Genomic DNA, 19,894 nt, shown 5'->3' with positions numbered 1-19,894 from the left:
ATCGTTCCTGGAGTGGGAAGAGAGGTGCGGGCAACCGCCTGAGAAGCTCTCTGGTGGTGTTAGAGAAATGGTTGGGTCTGGTTTGCTTCCAGCTGAGCAGGGTACTGGTGAGCACAGGGGAAATGGTTCTTTTGGTTCTTGCATGTGCAGGACCCTTCTGTACAGCTTCTTTCCGTGGCAGGTCTGGATGGGGCCCACTGAACTAGCCACAGGGAAACTGGGAAGAGCCATACAAGCTGGCCCTTTTCAAAGGTGATGGTTGTTCCTGATAATGCCAACTGGCTCAGCTTTCGTTTCAGCTTCCTGAAGACTAATGCAGACAGATCAATTAGGGATTGCACACAAGAAGCTGCAGCTCCTCAACCCTCCCCCAGATAATAATAAAAATATGCCTCTGCTTTTCTCCTTCCTTGAAGTCCCCAGGAGAGAATTAGCTGGTGCTGCAGGTGCAGCTGTCCTGCAGGGTGGTGAGAGCAATGAATAGTAAGGTTTTTAGCTCAAGCACACTAAGGCTGTTCAGCAGCCATTGGATAATCCTCTGTTAATCAGATTATGTAAATCACTACTTCAGCATCCCTATCTCATCTCTCATCCCCCTGCTCTCCAAGCTGGAAATAAAAGGCACTCTAAAAAGAAACATTTAAACTGCAAAAAGGCAGCACTGCTGAAAGGGTTGGGCAGAGAGTGCCAAGACAAGGAGCAGCGGAGCAGGGCTTTGTTTCTGTACAGACGGGCATTCCTGCTTGGCAAAGCAGCGGCAGACACCAACAAATCAAAGGTCAGGAGTGGGCACTACCTGTGTATTAATGGTGTCTCAGTATTGGGTTGAGAAGGGCAGTGCTGATGCATTCCTGGAGGCCAGTGCTTTGCTCCGGGATGTTACTTTTGGTACGCTGAAAGATTGTCTCTGACCTCCTTGGAGAAAAGTGACTTTCTCCCCTTTCCTTTGCATTCATGATGTGTTACAAGTTTGTTCATTCATAGCGTAAAACCCAGCATCCCAAACAAGGTTTGAGTTGAGAGGTGCTGTCAGCAGTCTGGATTTAGTCACTGAACACAGTAACCAAAATGAATAAAGGGACAGATTATCAAAAATGCCCATTGAACCTGTGTCTGCAAAGCCTAGAAGTGCAGGCACTGTATCACGTAAAATCTGCACTTGTGGTTTAGTGCACACAAGGTAATCACATCCTCTGGCCCTGGGCTTCATATAGGATTATTTCTTCTTGAAACACTTGTTGAGAGGCTAGGCAATCAGAACAGCATCTTACTCAAGTTTCACCAGTACTCAAAATGTGGCTTATGGCACTTACTTTGTCCCTAAGGCTGTCATATTTTCATCCAGGTAGGAATGGTGGTGTTCTTTTTACAAACTGGAGTAGAAAGCTGAGGCAGGCAAGAGAAGTCAGTTACAACTGAAACAGAGGAGCTGAGAGCTTATTTATTCTTTGTGTGGCCACTGAAAGCCATCCAAAAAGCTGACCTGACCTGCATTTGCTGTATAATACTTCTGGCTGAAAGAAATTCCTTTTGTTTGTGACAAAGATGAGGCTGCCTCTCTTATGGCAGATGTAACACACCGGAGACAAGGTTTTCCACCCCAGACAGGGTTTTCCACTAGGCTTTTGGTACTCACTGATGATCAAGAGAATTTCTTCCCCAGTTCTCCTCCACGCCATTGAACACATATCCTGATACCTACATCTTGTTCACAGTGGGTAGGCAAAGATGTTTGAAGGGCTACTCACAGGCTATTAAAAATATTACACATACAGTGTTCAGAACCTGATGGTTTGATGTGTCAAGATAATCACAGGGCATGTCTTGGTTTCATGAGCTCAGGTGACACACTTGGAGTGAAAACATGCTAACGTGTACATGAGGGATTTTACTGGTGTTAATGGAGCTGCTTCCCTGTCCTGTGATGCGAGAGGCTGGGACACCAGCTCTGCAGGAACAATACTCATGGTCGGGTGGGGAATGGACACCCTGGTCCAAACTATTAAGAACTTCTGGCTGACCTTGCAAAATTATTTTGAAAATGCAAGCGGTCAGATAGACAGATTGGACAGTTCTCACCTTGAGGAATTTTGCCAAACATTTGCCTTCCTTCCTCCGACTTCTGTTGGCTTTTGTAGAGCCAGTGGAAAGTAAAGGGATGTACATCACAGTCACATGACAGAATGCAGGTAAATTGAAAGAGTAATGGAGTGATTTCTGCATGCTGTGGATCAGTGCTGCTCTATAGTTATTGATGAAAGTACATCAGTTTATACCAGCTGAGCAACTGAAATATAGAGATATATTTTGAAAAATGGAAACAAAGCAATTGAAAATTACATTTGGAATTGTACTATCTCTCCATTATCAAGGCAGCAATGCAGGCATACATTCATAACTGAGAAAAAATAGGATATCAAAACTTTAAAAGTAAAGGAAGAAGGCTACCTTTCAGAGCCAGAATAGTGGGCAGGTCTGGTTTTATTATGTGAAACAGACTGCGTAGTCATAATTAACTCCTTAGAGGCAAGGCTTCTTGGAGTTTTCCTTTGCATACACATGCACTGCTGCTTTTGCAAGAGGAGCAGTCTCAAGCACCAAATACGGGACCTCTCCTTCGAGAATTTCAGCCTCAGTCATTCCCAAGAAGCAACCTGCACTCAGAAAAGATGCCAGAGAGATTCAGAGCAAATTTCCTTGTTCTTGCAAGATCTGACCTCAAAGAGCAAGGCACATGGTTTCAAAGACTTGTACATAAGAAAGACAACTTTCCAGACTACAAAATCCTAGCAGCTCCCAATGCATTGAATACACGTGGCTGGGGGTTGATCGTTTTGCTTGAAGTCATACTAGAAATTAAATGTCTTGGTCCCTACTTTTTGTCATTAGTTGAAGGGCTGTTGTAGAAGGCACAAATACATCTATGGCAAAGACCTTTTAGGGCTTATAATCTGACCAGGAAGATATTCTTATATTCAATTCCACATTTCTTTGAATCCCTGCTTTGAGTGATGCTTATGTTGTGGCCTTATTGCTGCATGCAACCTGGGTGAGCTTAGCACTGTATGGAGTGAAAATAGCAGCTGATGATTCTCTGAATTGACTGCCTTGTTTTTTTCTATTCTAGGTGATTTCCAAAGAACTCATAACATCTAGGTACATCTGTGCCAAAGGGAAAATGAGCTGTTTTTTTTCTTCTCTCTTCCAGTAGAAGTTTTAGAGAAATACTAAGTTTTCAGTCTCTTTCTTCTGTGGCTAAACATTTTCTTCAAGGCAAGTTCCAGCATTAAAAAAGAGAAGATTTCTGGTTTCTGGAATTAAGCCGAAAGTGTGTCCAGAATTTAAAGCACCCCCTGATGTGAGTGTTTTGTTAATACTAACAAGAGATTCAGAATGTTACAAAAAGCTTCAGATGATAGAAGTTTAATATTTCAGCAGTCTGCATGCAGCTGCTGTTCTTAACCTCAGGCAGCCTCTTCCAGCTCACTATATTAAAAATCTATTGCTCTAAATTTTGATTTTTAAAGGGCAGGAGCCCAGATGTATATAACTGCTTCTTACTGCTCCCATCTGTAGAGCGTGGCTCTGGCCTCACAGTGATAATGTGGCCGTGTGTTTTCAGCCTCTTGCTGTCCTTCTTCTGTCCATCACTTTCTGTGCGCTGCTTTCATCTGACTGAAAGGGGTCACCTCACAAAGGGGGAAACCCAATTTGAACCCAGTCCCATCTTCTGAAATCTCTGCCTGTATTTAGACAGGATTCTCTTTGATTTTGTGATTATCTGCAGTAAGATTTTTGCTGGAGAAAGACAGAGTTTGAGGTCTGGCCCAGTGTGAAACACAAACAACGTTTTTTCCATCTGACCATTACTCTATCTTGGAGAGGCTTCTGTTGATCCTGGAAGCTGTGAAGCAGCAGGATAAATAAAGCCTTTTTCTCCTGCTTGCATACCACTCATATGCCAGGAACAGCTTTTCTTCCCTTTAGGAAGAAGAATAACTGGAGTTACTCCTCTAGGTTTTTTCAGGGGCTGAAATTTAACTGCTGGCATGCTGAATTTCAAAAAGGGACATAAGAAACCCAGTTTTGAGGATGTTCACACTTTGCAACCACCCACATGTTCTTGACTTCTTCCAAGTGGCCAACTCTCATATCTTCCGCTTTGCAGAGCCACACATGTAAATGCTCTTGCATGAACGATTGGCAATGCAGGCAGTCTGTTGCTTCGTCCAGGTCTAACTGTTACCAGCATCTGTGGTACCAAGGCAAGCTGATGAGCTGACTGAAGTGTGGCTCTTCAGAAAGTGGTTACAGTGAATGCGAGGTCAGCACTGCCTCTGGTGGGAGAACACGCTGCACATGATAGCAGAAATGGAGAAAGGCAGTGTCCTCCATAGGGGGCCCATACCTGTTCTCCTCTTCAGCTTCAGTACTTACCCATGTGAGGGCTGAGACTACATTTGCTTTTCTCTCCTTGCTTTTGTTTCATCAAACTTGCCAAGGAATGTCTCTCTGCTAGGAGGAATGTGTACCTACCTGGCAGAGTGGATCTGCGTTTCAGCAGGGGCCTGACAACACTTCTGCAATAAACTAGCAGTTTCTGTATCTGCAGACACAACAGCTGTATGTCCCTAGTTACCCTCTTTGCACACACAGTGTGCCTCCTCTCCTTGTCAGTGCTGTAAGGGCACTGGGACTCTACTTTCTGAGAGAAGTACCTGAGGAGGGAAAGTGTGGCCATTACACCAGCAAACGTGCTAGTATCAACTGCAGTCTGCAGGCAGAGTGCAAGCTACAAAATACATTCTGTTTCTCCTTGACTTTTCAGGAACTGATAATGCGTGGCTGCTAAAAACCAAGACTTGTTGCAGGTAAAGAATTGCCCCAGACTCCAAAAAAACCTGTCAGGATGGATCCCAGCAGAAATTTTGTGAGGAAGAGCATGCCCAGGGTGCAATATTGCTTTCATTGCTCTTGTTCCTCTCTCCTTGCCCCTACCTGAGCTATACTATCTTGGCAGCTATGGATTGATGTAGGGGAAAGTAATCCCAGGACTACAAGGATGTATTGATAATGTATTACCCCTGATGTCATGTCACTGCCAAGTATGGAGAGGAAGCTGAATGAGACTGGTGTCATTCATTGGTGGCAAGAAATTACAGTTCAATAGGAAGCTTAATAAAGAGACAGTGAAGCAGACCCTCATGTTTGACAGGATGGAAAAGACCCTTAAAATTGATAGAAAAGTCAGCATCCCTATGCCATGTCAACAGCATTCTCAATGACTTGACACCAGTGACAGCTCGTCACTTGGGTTCTCCTGCCCAGGGCCTGACAGTGGGTCACGGCACGTCCCAGCAGTGCAGGAGAAAGTGCCGCTGTGCTTGGAGCAGATGGAGAGCTTTGTTGTGGTGGCCTCTCAGAGGAGGAAAGAAGTTGGGGCTGCAGGGTGGCAGTGTACAGTGGGGAGCAGGAGAGCAAGGGGTAGGTGAGGACCTCCTGGGTGCTGGGGTTGCAGACCCTCAGCTGGACTGCCACAGAGGTGTTCAGGAGGAATAATTCCCTCATACAACAGGGGGGAGATGAGGAGACTGTGGGATGTGACTGAAACACTAAACAGATGTGACTGAAACAGTAAACAGACACGGTGGTGGCTTTTCTGAAGTACATGAGAGGGGGCTAGGATGTTCTTTTTTCTCCTCATGTTTCTTCAGTGAGGCAGGTTTCTCATCAGGAGCCTATCTCTGGAGAGGGCACTTATCTGAGAGCAGCAGGGGCAGGATCCAACTCTCTTGCATGGACACATGAGTGAGAATGAATAGTAGCCCATCCAGCCCCTCTCCCTGCAAGGACAGACACTTTCCTGGCTATATACTTTATAGTGTTTTGTCTGGCCAGGTTTTGAAAGCCCTAGGCAGTGAAGTATCCAAGCCATTCCAGATAAAGAGCTTCAGCTCTGCAGCTCTGTCTCCTTTCTGAACTGGCAAGCCCCTGTCCCTACCATTGCAAGCTGGCTGTACCATCTCAGGGCACATTTGGGGTAAATAATGGATTGGGGGAAGTAACAGAGAGGAGGGGCACTCTGCAACTTTCCAATGTAAATTACATGGAAATTAGGCTTCTGTGAGGCCAAAGCCCCCTCCAGAATAGGGCCTTTAGTTAACATAACACTTGTGCTAAATGAAGCGGTTGACACAGCTTTCAGGCTGTAGTGCCGCTGTTAATTTACCATGTGAAAGGGCTGAACTGAGCTCTGAGAGGAACAACTCACCTCAGCGGGGACCTGGGGCTTGTTCTCTCCAGAGAGCAACCACATCATTCCACCGCTGGGTTGTTAATATTTATGGGAGTAATCCTGTTAACTGAAACATTTGCAGTGCTTTGAAAGAAAATAGTAGGTGAGCCCTACCTAGTCAGCTTCCTGTTTTGGGTGAGGTGGTCTGCCTAACAGCTGTGCTTTCTTGGAGCTTGGCAGAGGAAAGTGGTGGAGTGTGCTGCAAGCTGCCTTATCCTGGGTGTAGGTGTTTTCATGCCCCATTTCTGTAGTGGGGTGATTAGTTTGGGCTTCTCCTTCCCCATCTCTTGTTCTGCTTTAGTATCCTGTTATTCCCAGAGCATAAGTTGGTATCTTGCCCTTCTTCTCTGTATTTACACTTGTGTCTACCCAAAGCAAACCTCAGCAAGTGGAGAAGTATATGGAGGTGCAGATGAGATCTTACTGGTCCCAAAGGCTATGCATGTTTACAACAAGGCCATACCCTTGTTGGCTTGTGCCTGGGGCAATTTTCTGACTGTTTTCACAGAATCATGGAACAGAATGGGGTGAAAGGGATCTCCAAAGATCATCTAGTCCAACCCCCCTGCAATGATCATGGACATCTTCAACTAGATCAGGTTGCTCAGAGCCCCATTCAACTTGACCTTGAATGATCCAGTGATGGGGCATCTACCACCTCTCTGGGAAATCTGTTCCAGAGTTTCACCTATGAAGAGAGTTGTTACCCAGGGGGAGGGTGAGGCTCGATGGACCAGTCCGTGTCATGGACACACATGCATGTGCGCCAGTGATGGAAATGGTGTTAGTCTGCAATTTTGGGTTTTTTTGCAGTCAGATTCTGGCTTGCTTGCCTGTTGTCCCTCAGCTGAGAGGAAGTTTTGGGACCACCCCAGCAGTGGAGAAAGAAGTCTCTGCTTTACCAACCCTGCATCCTAGCCACAGGCATATGGAGCTGGCTCATCCTTGCTGTAAAAGCGTGAATTAAACCTACCCTTAATGCACTGAGTGGACCCTGAAGTGAAGGGCAAGCTGGTAGATGTGTGTCACCCAGATTCAAGCAGAGGGCCAGTGCAAGGCTTGGAGCAGCACTGAGACTTCAGCAGCTGTAGTTGTCCTCCAGGCTACAGAAGGGGCTAGCTGTGAGTCTAAGTGAAAGGGAGTTTTCACCAAAAAAGGTAGTGCAGGATCGATTTGCCTGCACATAGTCACCCCCACAACCTCACCACACGTACTGTCAGAGCAGAGAGTGAATCTCCCACTTAGGAATACAATAGATCCACTGGCCTGTTCCTCAGCACCGAGTCATGTTAAAGCTGGCTTTTGAATGAACACTGCAACTCTGTCTCTGGAAACATTTGCAAGCTCAGAGCTGACTAAATAAATTTTAAAAAACCCATCCTCCCAAAAAAAGAAGAAAAGAAAAAAGAGAAAAAATAGATTCTTGTAATGAGAAGCTTCCATCCTTTCCTGCAAAGTGCACCTGACCTAGCCAGCGTAGCTCTAAGGCTAGCAAACATGGTTTCAGCTACCACCTCATACCAGCCTCCGAAAAGGGCAGAGGGCGTGTGGTGAGAAGAGAAAAAGCAGAATAGAGCAAATCTCCTGGGAGATGCAAAATAAGCTCCCTGGATTGCCAGGACTAGTGGTGACACGCGCCAGACAAAGGACCTGCTACTCTATAAATGAAGCAGCCAGGACCAGCTCTAGGCTGACTCCAGCGAGAGCGATCTCTGTGGCCAGGCATTGCCAGAGCAGTCAGGAAAGAAAAATAGGGAGCGTCTGATTTTGCTGTCTGCCCGCTGACCAGGTTTCAAGAGCCACAAGCATTTGTGACCAGAAAAGTAAGTGACAATGGCCTCTTCTCTTTACTGCACTGCCTCCCCTCTTTTGAGCTGATCTTGCAACTTTCTTAGGAATGCCAAAGTTTCCTCCTGGAGCAGGGAATATCCTTAAAGGAAGGAATTTCTGCAATAGCTTTTTACCATCCACGAGATTTTTATTTCTTATTATGGCACCTCCGGATCTTGTCATCAAAAAGAGTAAGGCACCTGATCTGACAAACAGAATAGTTACAGAAACAGCAATTTACAGGTGGCTGTGTTTAATTAAGAGAACTATGTTGCCCTATTTTTGTGCCTGGACTTTTCAAATTCTTAGTATCCACACAGACTCAGTGAATCAGACCTTGTTCCAGGAGAAATTATTGATTGGTTTTACTACTTATGAAAGAAATGTTGATGCTTAAATGTGGAGCAAGCTAATGTGATTTAAAAATCACTTTTCCTACTATTCCTAGATATTCTTATAATTGTATAATTACACATTAGGCAAACTCATTTATACCACTGCACAGTGCTATAAATCAGAGTTATTGCACTGGTGTAAAATGATTACACAAAGCATCATAGACTGTCTGAGTTTAGAACTAAAACTTAACAGAATTCTCCAGTGATGTTTGGTATTTAAAATAAATAATTTTTAAATCACAGATAATCATGGGTTTGTTAGACTTTGTGATATGTTTATATACTAGACTTTGTAGAAATCTTATGACAGTGTCAACAGGTAAAGATGTAAAGTTTTAAATACCATTCCTCACATATTTAAAAATATTCCCACTATTTTATTGGTTGTCTGTCTTAGAGCTAATGTATGTGTAAAATGCATAGGCATTTGAATTTTGCTCAATTCAATAGTTCACTTAGGAGGAAAAGCTTAGCAATTTTATTAATTTCATTTCTGCCAGTAAATAATAATAACTCTCAGATTTGTAAAATGACTTTTGAAACTGACAATCAATAACATGTTTATATTTCCAGGAGTAGCCTTCTGCATAAAGCTGTATTTGCCTGAGAAAATTAATAAATAATAAAATAAACATTTGTCTGAAGTAGCTGTCTCTATCCTTCCTGACTTCCATATAACAGTGTAGGACAATATTTGATTTTCAGAACCTCTTCCCACCATGTGTTTTCTATATTGTTTCACAAAAAAAAAAAAAAACAAACCCAAAAAACCCCCAAACCAACTAAAATAAATGCAATTTGGTTTTACTGACTGTTTACATAAATCATTAAAGTAGTTGTGATATGAGCAGCTGATCCAAGAAATGAAATGCTCGTACAGTCAGTATGCCAGGTAGGAGGTCTGGGGTCTAAATGCAGGTGCCCACTAGAGTGTGGTTGAGCCAGTGATGATCTTCATGCTGATCTTTCTATCATGTGTGGCCTCACAGAGGGTAGCAGCATGACATTTAGGGGAAAACAGGGTTGTGGTCCTTGTCTTGCAGTGGTTTGTATCACACTTTTGGAAGTTACAATTTGCTGTGGTGGTGATGTTTCTCCATGCTTATGGTGAACTCTAGTCTTACAGCAGACTCAATTAATTCCTGGGGTGATGCCATGGTGGTCAGTAGAGTGGTTTTCACTTGTGTTTGGTAGGATGGCAGGGCACTACATGCCACTATCAGGATGCTGTAAAGCTTTCAATCTTGCTTTTGCTGAAGTCGCAGAGAGATTGGCTGTCAGCCTCAGAGCAGACCTGGATAAAATGCAAAACCAGATATTGTCTGGGGGTCATATTCAATCATAATACAAGACCTACATTCCCCCTGATGCAAATGTCCCTTACAGCACTGGATTTTCCCTCCTCTGCTCCCAACAACTCCTGTAACAGTGTGGGTGGCTGCGGACTGGTCTTTGCTGAATTGTAAGACATGCAGCCTCTGTTCCCCACTCCTTACAGGTTTTCAGTAAGGATTACTATGTATGCAAGCAAGGCATGGAAGTTAAAATAAAGGGACATGTTTCTGCTATTAACAGCTACCTTACTGCCTCATAGTGGTAGGTGGAGGAAGAGGCATGTAGGAATGAGTGCTGTAATGAGGTGGGAGGAAATACCTGTGTGGAACAGGGTTTTGCACACAGTGTCTGGACAAGAGGAGTTCCTGAAGAACTCCTGGAAGACCATCAAGCTGTCAACCATGAAGCACTGGGATAGTGTCTGTATGTAGTACTGGGGAAGTTAATGTCAGAGGCCGTTTTTAAATAAAATCCACTGGAACTGTAGCTCAGACTGTAATGCAAGAAGGCCTTACTGAAGAAGGGACCAAGAGGACAGAGAAGCACTTTTCCAAGAAAGGCTCTCAGATCTTCTTGAACAGAAAATAACATAAGTGGGAGTTTAGTGAATAAAGGCTAAACCTTCTGGCAGAATGTTCCTTTTTCAGCTTTGCAAGCTGTCACATCCATGCCAATACACTAGACCTCCACTTAGCAAAAGCTGTTGCAGCCCATGAGTGGGTTCTTTGTTTTGCACAGAGCTGTGTCATAATTTGAATTTACTGCAAATGAACATAAAATGAATTGACAAGAGGGGAGCCACAGGGGAATAAAGAACCCAAAACCTCTCCCACGTGCAGACTAAACTTTTCCTTGAGTAAACCTCATCATCACTATTACTAAGTTCTTAACCACGCATTCTGTGCTCTCCCAAATGCCTGCTGGGTGTCAGCCCATTGCTTTGTAGACATACCTTTCCTGAGGCAGTCTCAGGGGACATGATACCAGGGTGTCCAGGTTATGAAGTCTGCAGACTAGGCTGATTTCTCAGAAAGCAGCAAGCATTCTCCCCCACTGAAGGTCTGCACCCTCTAGGAGGGCAAGTGGATTACAAAACTAAGCAACCCAGGGGCAACACAAGGTCAGGTGAAAAACTTGCCTCTTGAAACTGTGATCATATATAGACTAGTAACCCCAAACATGAAGGCTGACATAAGCCTGAGGCTTTTACAGAGTTGCTTTGGAAGACTCCAGTGATTTCCTTTTTCTAAAGGTTGAATGAGAGCACAGCATAGCTGAGAGAGTTTCTGTAAATGCTGCCCTTAGACTGGAGGGCTCCCAGAAGCAGAGATTCCACTATGTGCATTTTGTTCTAGACTTACAGACTCTAAAAAAGGTAAATCACTCTGTCAGCTCTGACTACTTTTTATAGAGCTTTTGCTCTTCTGTTGTACTTTGTACAGTGGTATCATTGTCAGGTAACACTCCCAACAGAGGTGTGAGGCAGTGAAAGGAGCACTTGTTTGCTCCTGAAGTAGCTCCTCTTCCCACATCTTATTTGACATAAAATGGAGTTCACTGCTGGTGTTAGGAATCTCCCTGTGAGAGCGGAGAGAGGCTCTTCTCTTTCATTACTCATACACAGCACCTACCAATGCTGAGCAAGGCTGGGCCACGCTGTGCTGGCAACTGCTCTCTCTCACACACACACACACACTGAGCAACCATGCAACAAACAGGGCATGGTGTAGCTGCAAAGAGTTTGAGCTTGTTCCTTCTAAGCGGTGGGAAAAAAAAAAAAAAAAAGTCACACGTTATGGATAGGCAGTGTAATGTCCTGTGACATCCATGCTCAATCTTCCCCTCTGCATAGATCTGAGTCCCACGCTCCAAGGCTCACATGAAACCAAAGGGAAACAATGAGCTTCCTCTTGCTTCTCTTCTCCAAATCACACTGATGCAAAGTGAACAAAGCACAGCAGTGAGGAATCTTTGCTCCCTGTGGTAGATCATGCTCACAAGTACCTGCCTGATACAGGAAACAGGCACCATCTGCTCTTCTGTTGCCATTTACTTGAGGGCTGAGAGGACTTCATAAAATCCAATGCAATGTGTTAAATAAGCAATTTTACCAGGCACTGGGTTTCCCCCGTGGAGTAATGGTGTGGCACTGCAGGCTTACTAGAAGCACTCTGATTCTTGTTGGCAGCAGGCGTCTGCTCTCTGATTAAGATTTGCAGGAGTAGGTCTCCAGTGGCCAGTTTTAACACAGATTTAACTTCACCGAGGTCAAAGGTATAACTTGAGGGAGGAACTTTCTCATCCAAGATCTTTATTTAATAGCAACCTGCTAATTATGACTGAGTGCTGGGCTCCTGGTGAGTCCCCTGCCAGCTCTCAGACATTAACCACCGGCTTGGGGGCCATTTGCTGGGGAATGTCCTAGCAGAGATGGTGCTTTGTGCTTAAGCTGCTCTTCTGCGGCTGCCTGCATTGGTTGAATAGCTTTTGCATAGAGAGGCTGTAAGAAATGCTGCTACTGGGGGAGAAATCTTCATCTTTTCTATTGTTTAGTCCTTTGTCTGGTGACACTTGCGGCTGCATTAACCACAGCCAGTATTTTTTTCTCCCTATTTTTATATTTTTCAAAGGGGTAGGCAGGGGAGTGGAAAGAGCTTCAGTTATCTGGTGAGTGGTGGTGTTTTGTTTTTTCTTCTTCTGGCTGTTGAAGCAGATTCACTGGTGGACTGGGGTTATTTCTTTGCACAATTCTTACACACTGCAGATGTGGATCTTAGCTCATGAAACTGCACTTACTTAGTACTTCTAGATGTGTCTTGATCTGAGTTAAATCCTGTCCTCAGTGGCAACATTTTGCCCTTGAAAGTAATTGCTCTGTTGAAAATGGCGTGACTTTCCAGATTTACATTCCTGAGAGCAGAATTGATCCTCTTGAATTTAAGTTGCTGTCTTCCTGTGTTTCTTTATTGTCAGCTAAATATGGGGCTGTAAACCTGTGGTTAGGGAAGGTGACCAGAAAGCACAGAGTAGAGGCTTGCAGGTTAATGCAATTTATCTGTTCATGATATGTACAAATGGATGATTTCTGCACAGGTTTAAAATGGATCAGCCGGATACAAGCTGCACGCAGCCACTAGACAATACATATTTTATACAGTCCACCAGAGAAAACTAAAGAATACACTGCTCAGATGTGCAACATTAGAAAAGACTTGAAGCTGCAAGTAATATCATATCGAAAGCCAAGCTTGGTGGGGGGGTTGAAGAGCAGGAGGGAAGAGGAGGAAGGGAGTGAGACAGAAGGAATGCAAATCAGATCCCTTGTCAGTAAACTGGCTGAATTTTATCCGCAAGGTGCTGTGGTTACAAAGAACTCAAGGTATGTGTAGGTGATGATATGAGAAAAGGAGCTGTGCTGAAACATTATAATTACTGCAGGATTGTACCAGGCTTGTTTGTCTCTTGTTTCTAGCTGAAACTCTGAGCACAACAGGAAACCCGCACCAGTAAAGGGAAAAAGGAGAGAGGAATTTAAGGTGGAGAGGTGTACAGAAGTGGATTGCACCTGAAATGAGGCTCTGGGTAGAGCTATCAGCACAAGAGGAGACACTGGGAGAGGGAAGGAACTGTTTGCTGATCTTGAATAAACGTCAGAAATACAAACACATGTTTTTGAAGTGTAAAGCAAAAGCTGGTCTCATACAGACATCTGTTTGCTGCCAAGGCTTGTGACCACAAACACGGTATTGTCCTTTCCAAAGGCAAGAGAAGAGAGAGAAGGAAGGTGTGGTGTGAAGGAGTAGGCTGGGGTTATTTTTCCACCAACAATACTTCTAACAGGGCAAGATGATATGTTCACAGTGCCAGGGCTGGATGCTAACCTGCTTTCCTCGAATGCTGCACTGGAGACTGTCTGCAGCAGCAGAAAGAGAAGGAGCAGTCCCTCTCTTAGTATTTGTAACTGAGGTGTAAACAGACATCCAGCAAACCTAGACCCACTTACCAGAATTACAGTGCACGGACTGAAAGGCCTTGCAAAATACAATCTACCTGACCCATTAGAAGAAACAAGGAAGCCCAAATAACTTCCTCAATGTTATAAAAATGCTATAAAAAATATTCCCTATGTTATAAAAAACCCCTGTTTTTGTATATGCATAAATTTGTCGAACACTAAAAATAGAAGAGAGAGAGAGAAGCAGGTGGCACATGGATCCAAGCATCTGATTGGATCCATGTGAAATGGATTCTAAAATAAAGAATAAAACTATAAGGGCAAAAGTTTTGCCTTGGGGAGACAACATGCCACAGTACAGAGGAGCACTGGAAGTCAGTGTTTAAAATCTGTATCACTCATGTGGCAGTGTTCTTGCCAAAAAACCACATGCTAGTTGCTACAGGTAGGTGCAAAGTACCAAGCAGATTTGTTCCCATAGTACAAACCAAAAGTAATACATGGAGTAGGGGAATAATAAAAAAAAACGGAGCAATATAATCCCCATATGGGTCAAGTGATGGGTCTCAATGTTGGTCTACAAAATATAAGAAAAACTCTCAACAACCTGAAGTATGAGTGTTTGTTTTTTTAAATAAGCCTCTCATGAAGCAAGGACATTTTGATGAGACAACTTTCTCATCCCCTACAGGCCGAGTAGACAACCGAGCCTTTACAACAGTAATTTCAGACTTCTACCAAAATAGAAATGTGTTAGCTCTGTAACGGCTACAGCTGAGAGGAGCCTGCAAGGTATGAGCAGCATGAGTGCAGCTGTATATAGCACACATGGGCGTATCTGTACTAGCTGCATTTCTGACCGAGGTCTCTGAACGCGTCTCTGACATAATTTATGATGCTGTAACCGTGTTTCCCTAGTGATTTGTAATCAGTGCTGGACTGGACCTTGAAGGAACTGGGAGGGAACTTCCCCAGCTGCTATGCATGTCTTGTCTCCCTGCCAGGGCACCCCAATTAACCTCCAAAGCACAAGGGGATTTCTTTATTCACCCACTCTATTACCAGATACTTTGGTGAGCCGTGAGTGTCTTGCACAGTATGAGGCTGCTTCACATGGACACAGGATCATAGCTGGGCTGTCACCCCAAAGTTTCCTCTTTCTGGGGTTGAAGGGTGCTATCCCTCTGGCTGCCCAGTTCCCTGTGGACTGCTATAAGGTGGCTTAGCCAATGAATATAAAAAGCTGAGGTTTTCACATACATAAGAGGGTAAGTGGAAACATTTGTCCTTTAGTCTCTTGGCTGCAGATAGTTTTTCCCTGCTCCAATTGTCTGTGTGCCATTGGCATAACAAGCAGCTTCAGAAATGGAGAAGTGAGTATCTTCTGTGGGGCTGTGGAGAGAAGGGAAGACTCTTTCCAATGGTGGTGGGAGCAGGGTCGGGGCAATCCCAAGAGCTTTTGACAACCTTTCTGGTAAATGGCATTTAAAATCACTGTGCACATCCTGCACAGCATTCTGACAGGTCTGCTCTGGGCACTGGGTTCCCTTTGCTGCTTAGCTCTGTGAGGCAGGGTGAACAGGTAACACATATGTAGACATTTTGTCTGGGATGTCTGCATGTTTTGTAGGAACCACAGAATTGCACTTTCTCTCTGCAGCCTGCACTCATGGCACTTGTGGCTAGTCTTGGCAGCTCTCAGGGGATAAAGCAGAAGCCTGAATGGATCAGACTTAAGAGTCTCTACCACCAGCAGTGAGCAGTCAGTGTGGGCTAGGCAGGAAACCACACTGTTAAGTCCCTGGAGAAGTTTCCTGAAATAATCATAATCACATGTGTCTGTAGTATCGGTTGTCTACTCACTGAAGGCCCATGAGGAAGGTCCACCTGGCTTAGATCCAGCCACAAGTCACCGAGCTTGGGCCAGCTGGGGGCAGCCCCAAAGAAGATGTGAACGGGGACTGGGAAAGCATGATGTGTTCTGCCCTGGGGCTGCCTGCCTTTGCCCATAATAAGTTCCCGGTTGGCCCTCACACAGCCTGGTGGGATGACTAATGAATTGGCTATTGGGAGTTCTGCTGCAGGAGAACTGTCAGGAGCCTGGCGAAGCTGGGGTCATAGCACCGCCAAACAGGTGTATGGGGAAATTAAACTCCATTTACTCCTTTGTGAAGTCCTTACTGGAATCCGATGTCTGGTTGCAGCTGCAATGCTTATCATCATGGCTGCAAACGGGGACATGACATAAGGGATTAGGCTGAATCTGTACAGTACATGCAGGACAAGGGCATCAGCCACAGATGGCAAAAATTAGAAAAGCCTAGCACTACTACTGTGTGCTTGCTGATAGTCCAGAGGTTACAGTGCCCCCAGAGCAGCAGCCTGCGTGAAAGCCAGGGATACCTAGCATTCACTGATCATCTCCTTTGCTTTGCAGCACCTTGAGAATGACAAGAAATATCTTCACCAACACCAGGGAGCGATGGAGGCAGCAAAATGTCAACAGTGCCTTTGCCAAGCTGAGGAAACTCATTCCCACCCATCCTCCAGACAAAAAACTGAGCAAGAATGAGACACTCCGGTTAGCTATGAGATACATCAACTTCCTCGTCAAGGTCCTGGGAGAGCCAGGTCTCCAGCAGACAACAGCACGGGGCAGCATCCTGGGGTTCTTCCAGCAAGCCCCATGCTTGCAAAGCATGGAGGAGCTGGCACTTATTGAAAACTGTGGTGTCTCCTCTCCTGGTATGAGCAGCAATATAGTAGAGCGTTGGTCAGAGACATCATCTCCCTAGTAGACAATGAACCATCCAGTCTTGGTGTTAGTTGGATAGTCTCTCTCTTTTTCCAGAATCTGTGGGTTGTTCCTCTGTGCATTGTGAATATTTATTTATATTTATTACTGTTTTATATGATATACATTTCTACTTAATAGGAAAGGAAATCCTTGGTCAGCCAAGAACCTGGAAGACCAGACAAAGAACTTGCAGCCCCTGGGAACTGGGAACGGCTCGCTGCCATCACAGCAGAGTCCAAGACAGAAAGGCCTTCTATCCTGGTCTCCTTCATAAATCAGGCCACAGAAATTCATCCAGTGTTTCTGGCAGGGAAAGAGATTACTCTCCCATGCTATTTCAATGAAACACTACTGAGTTCAAGAATGATGAGTGCACCTCAAAATTTGTCCAAGACAGGCATCTGGCCTCAGTAGTGAAAGATTTTGGGAGATGTGATATTTGCCACAGTCCTCTGTCAGTTGTTCCAGGGACTAATTGCAAGAGTGACTTGAGCCTGTGAATCTTTTTTCCAGCTTGATTCTTTTTCTTGAAAATATAAGTCCTAGCACTTGAACCTGACTACACCTTTCTCCATCATACTGGAGGGATCCCTAGTATCAGATCAAAATGCTACTATACAAAATTAAACATTAAGTTAAAGCAAAAATGCTTTCAAATAAAAGAAGACATAGTCATAGATGAGTTTCAGTGGTTACAATAGGCAGAGTGAACCTTTGTAGCAGTGACAGTGTGCATGTGAAGGAAGGTGGTCAGGTACAATCCAGCTGCCTTAAAATCCCATGAAACAGGTTGGTGGCTAAACATCTTTGTTCTTCAACGGCTGTAGCAATGGGGGAGGTCCTGTTTTGGGAGGGAGATCCCAGGAGAAAGTCTTCAATGGTGCACTGTGAAAACCTTCATGGAAACACCAGTGATCAGTGTCCCTTCCCATGCCAGTGCACAGAAGAAGTTGGAGCATATCTAAACGTGGTAGAAGGTGCTGGGCATGCACCACTGGTGCACTGTGGTGCCTCTTTGGCACAGGGCTGTGTGCCAGGGGTACTGGGCATCAAGATCTTGAACCAGCCCTGCTTTTGCTGCCATGGGAAGCAGAGCCAAGCTGCACACATGCTTGCTGTCATCTGTAAGACCTTGGTGCCCTGATGCTCCGCTACATGAAATTGGATTGATGTCTGCCCCAGACAGGATACCAAGACCATGGACAAGATTAGGGGCAAGCTGCCTCCATACCCAGCTGACTGCTTTTAAACTCCCCACTTCCACTTGGTGTAGTTGAGGTTCCTCCATCTGGACACTATCTCAAATGGGCTGATGGAGCAAGGACAAAGAAATTGGTGTAAATGTCCTCCCCTTGATTCACTGGGTTCTCTGTGGGGAACACCAACCACCATGCTTTAGGTGTTTAGATGATAAGCAGAATGAAAAGAGTTCTCATAAAAGTGACTATTGTGGGTTGTTGCCCACAAATCAATTTAATTTCTTGATTGAATTATAACTTGTGCCAGTAAAGGTCTGCACTGCTCATGCAAGTTCTAAAGCTGCATAAAGCAACAGAAAAAAAATGACATCAGGTTTAAGTAGAACTGCTTCCTGATCAGATTCTGCTCCCGCTGACACAGGTCCTTTTGATTTCATTGTGGATCAAGGTACGTGTCAATGCTTAGAAAAGACAGCTATTCACCACGGGTAAAGAAATGGAGCTCTCATGTGCCAAGGCATGTACCTGGGCTGTTTCTATTTGTTTATGTGACAATGAGTTGCTCTCAGGAAGCAGAGGTAGGCTTTGCACATGTAACACATGCAGGCCTTCTGCATGAGTGGATTTGGCAGCCAAAGCTGAGCTGACTTTCAAAGCCTCACCAACCACCAGGTGCACCAAAGAATTCAGGGCTGGTTCCTGCTAAGCGTGTATTGGGCTGTCCTGTGCACTGACAAAGACCAGGGTCTGACAGGAACACAGCTAACCTTATCCAGGGCTGGTGTTATAAGGTACAGATGTGCCAGTGGATGGATTTTGACCAAAAGAAAAAAAAACAAAAACAAACCCAAAAGAGTTCATGGTGATTTAATTTTGTTTCTAAACACTGCTAATCTTCAGTTTGCTTATCCCTGCATTTCTGAGCTCTCAGAGCTGAGGACTGCACTGGAGAGCTGCTGAGTGGAAACACACTGAGAGTCTTTTGCGTGGTTTGTGAAATCAGTACTGCTTTCTCACTGCCCCTGCCCACTTTAATGTTACTGAACGCAGTCACAGCCTCTTCTGCACAGCACCTCAAAACGTAATCAGCCAAGTCCTCCTCCTAGCTTTCTGTTGTCTTGATGGGAGTTACAGAAGGATAAACTAGTCCAAGTAAATCAGAGCACTTGTGGGCAAGGTGTGGTGGTGCTGTTTGGTCTATCAGCCACTTGCAATCCTGGGAAACACATATCACCAAGGCAAGCCAAAACATCTTGTGAGCAGATTTATTGTCCAGGGAAGGGGAAAGAAAACCTGGCAATTTTGTAACTTATCATGCTTGTTATATTTTCTATCTTAAAAGGCTTCCCTCCTTGTTACTGCTTTGGTTCTTGTCAACTATCTTTTTGCTCTGCTTTCCATTTAGGAGCTCCCTACGCTCATGTTCAGCATGTGTTTCACTAGGTCTGTCTACCAAAGAATTTTTTTGAGGGGATCATGTTTCTTCTTCACATTTTGTGGATTTCTTATCTGTATGATCATGGACAAATACAGTGTAACTGATCACATTTTGTGCTATATGATGTTATTTAACATCTAATATATTCCAAATAAATTATTTAATAAACAAATCTTTGTCTTTTTAAAATTATCTAAAATTTAATTTTATATTTGCATACCACTTGGTAGAGGATGCCAGTAAAGTATCGTTCTACTTTTCAGCATTTACAGAGGAGTCTTGATGTTAGAAACAACATCATCAGAAGGTGAAGAATGACAGGAATTCTTTGTTAGTTATGATTTCTTACACTTTTTGGTTGAATTGTATTTCACTCTACATGCTAAGAAGATTTTGACTAGTTCTTGAAAAGACAGATAAATAAAATTTCTTTGTGCAACACTATTGTATTTGTCTTGCAAATATTGACACTTCAAAAGATTTTAACCAATTCCATTTTAAAAAGCAGAACTCACCTTGAAGTATTAATTTGGACTCTGATTTGAGTCTATCATTATGTGGAGATATTCAGATAGGCACAACCTACAGATCTGGACTGCAGTCCAGGTTTAGATATAAAAATTAATCTAAAGTTGAGGGGGATCTTA

At 44.2% G+C, this 19,894-nt stretch overlaps 1 protein-coding gene across 3 annotated transcripts in view; it reads left to right on the top strand.

Annotated features, from left to right (window-relative positions):
- The window catches only part of FKTN (fukutin), a 57,872-nt gene extending 38,233 nt beyond the window's left edge, over nucleotides 1–19,639 (top strand). The window contains exons 1-3 of one of the 3 annotated variants that reach the window (XM_033009260.2): nucleotides 6,330–8,118; nucleotides 14,505–14,605; nucleotides 16,251–19,639. In XM_033009260.2, the coding sequence (XP_032865151.1) occupies nucleotides 16,261–16,608 (348 nt within the window). In that variant the 5' untranslated portion in view covers nucleotides 6,330–8,118; nucleotides 14,505–14,605; nucleotides 16,251–16,260 and the 3' untranslated portion in view covers nucleotides 16,609–19,639. Of the gene's footprint in view, nucleotides 1–6,329; nucleotides 8,119–14,504; nucleotides 14,606–16,250 lie in introns of those variants that run through there. The other 2 variants (XM_033009259.2, XM_033009257.2) reach the window with 2 other exon arrangements.
- Nucleotides 19,640–19,894: the final 255 nt, after the last annotated feature.

Source organism: Tyto alba, unplaced genomic scaffold (assembly GCF_018691265.1).
Source record: "Tyto alba isolate M040663 unplaced genomic scaffold, T.alba_DEE_v4.0 Super-Scaffold_13, whole genome shotgun sequence".
NCBI lineage: Eukaryota > Metazoa > Chordata > Aves > Strigiformes > Tytonidae > Tyto > Tyto alba.
This window is presented reverse-complemented; position numbering and strand designations above follow the sequence as displayed.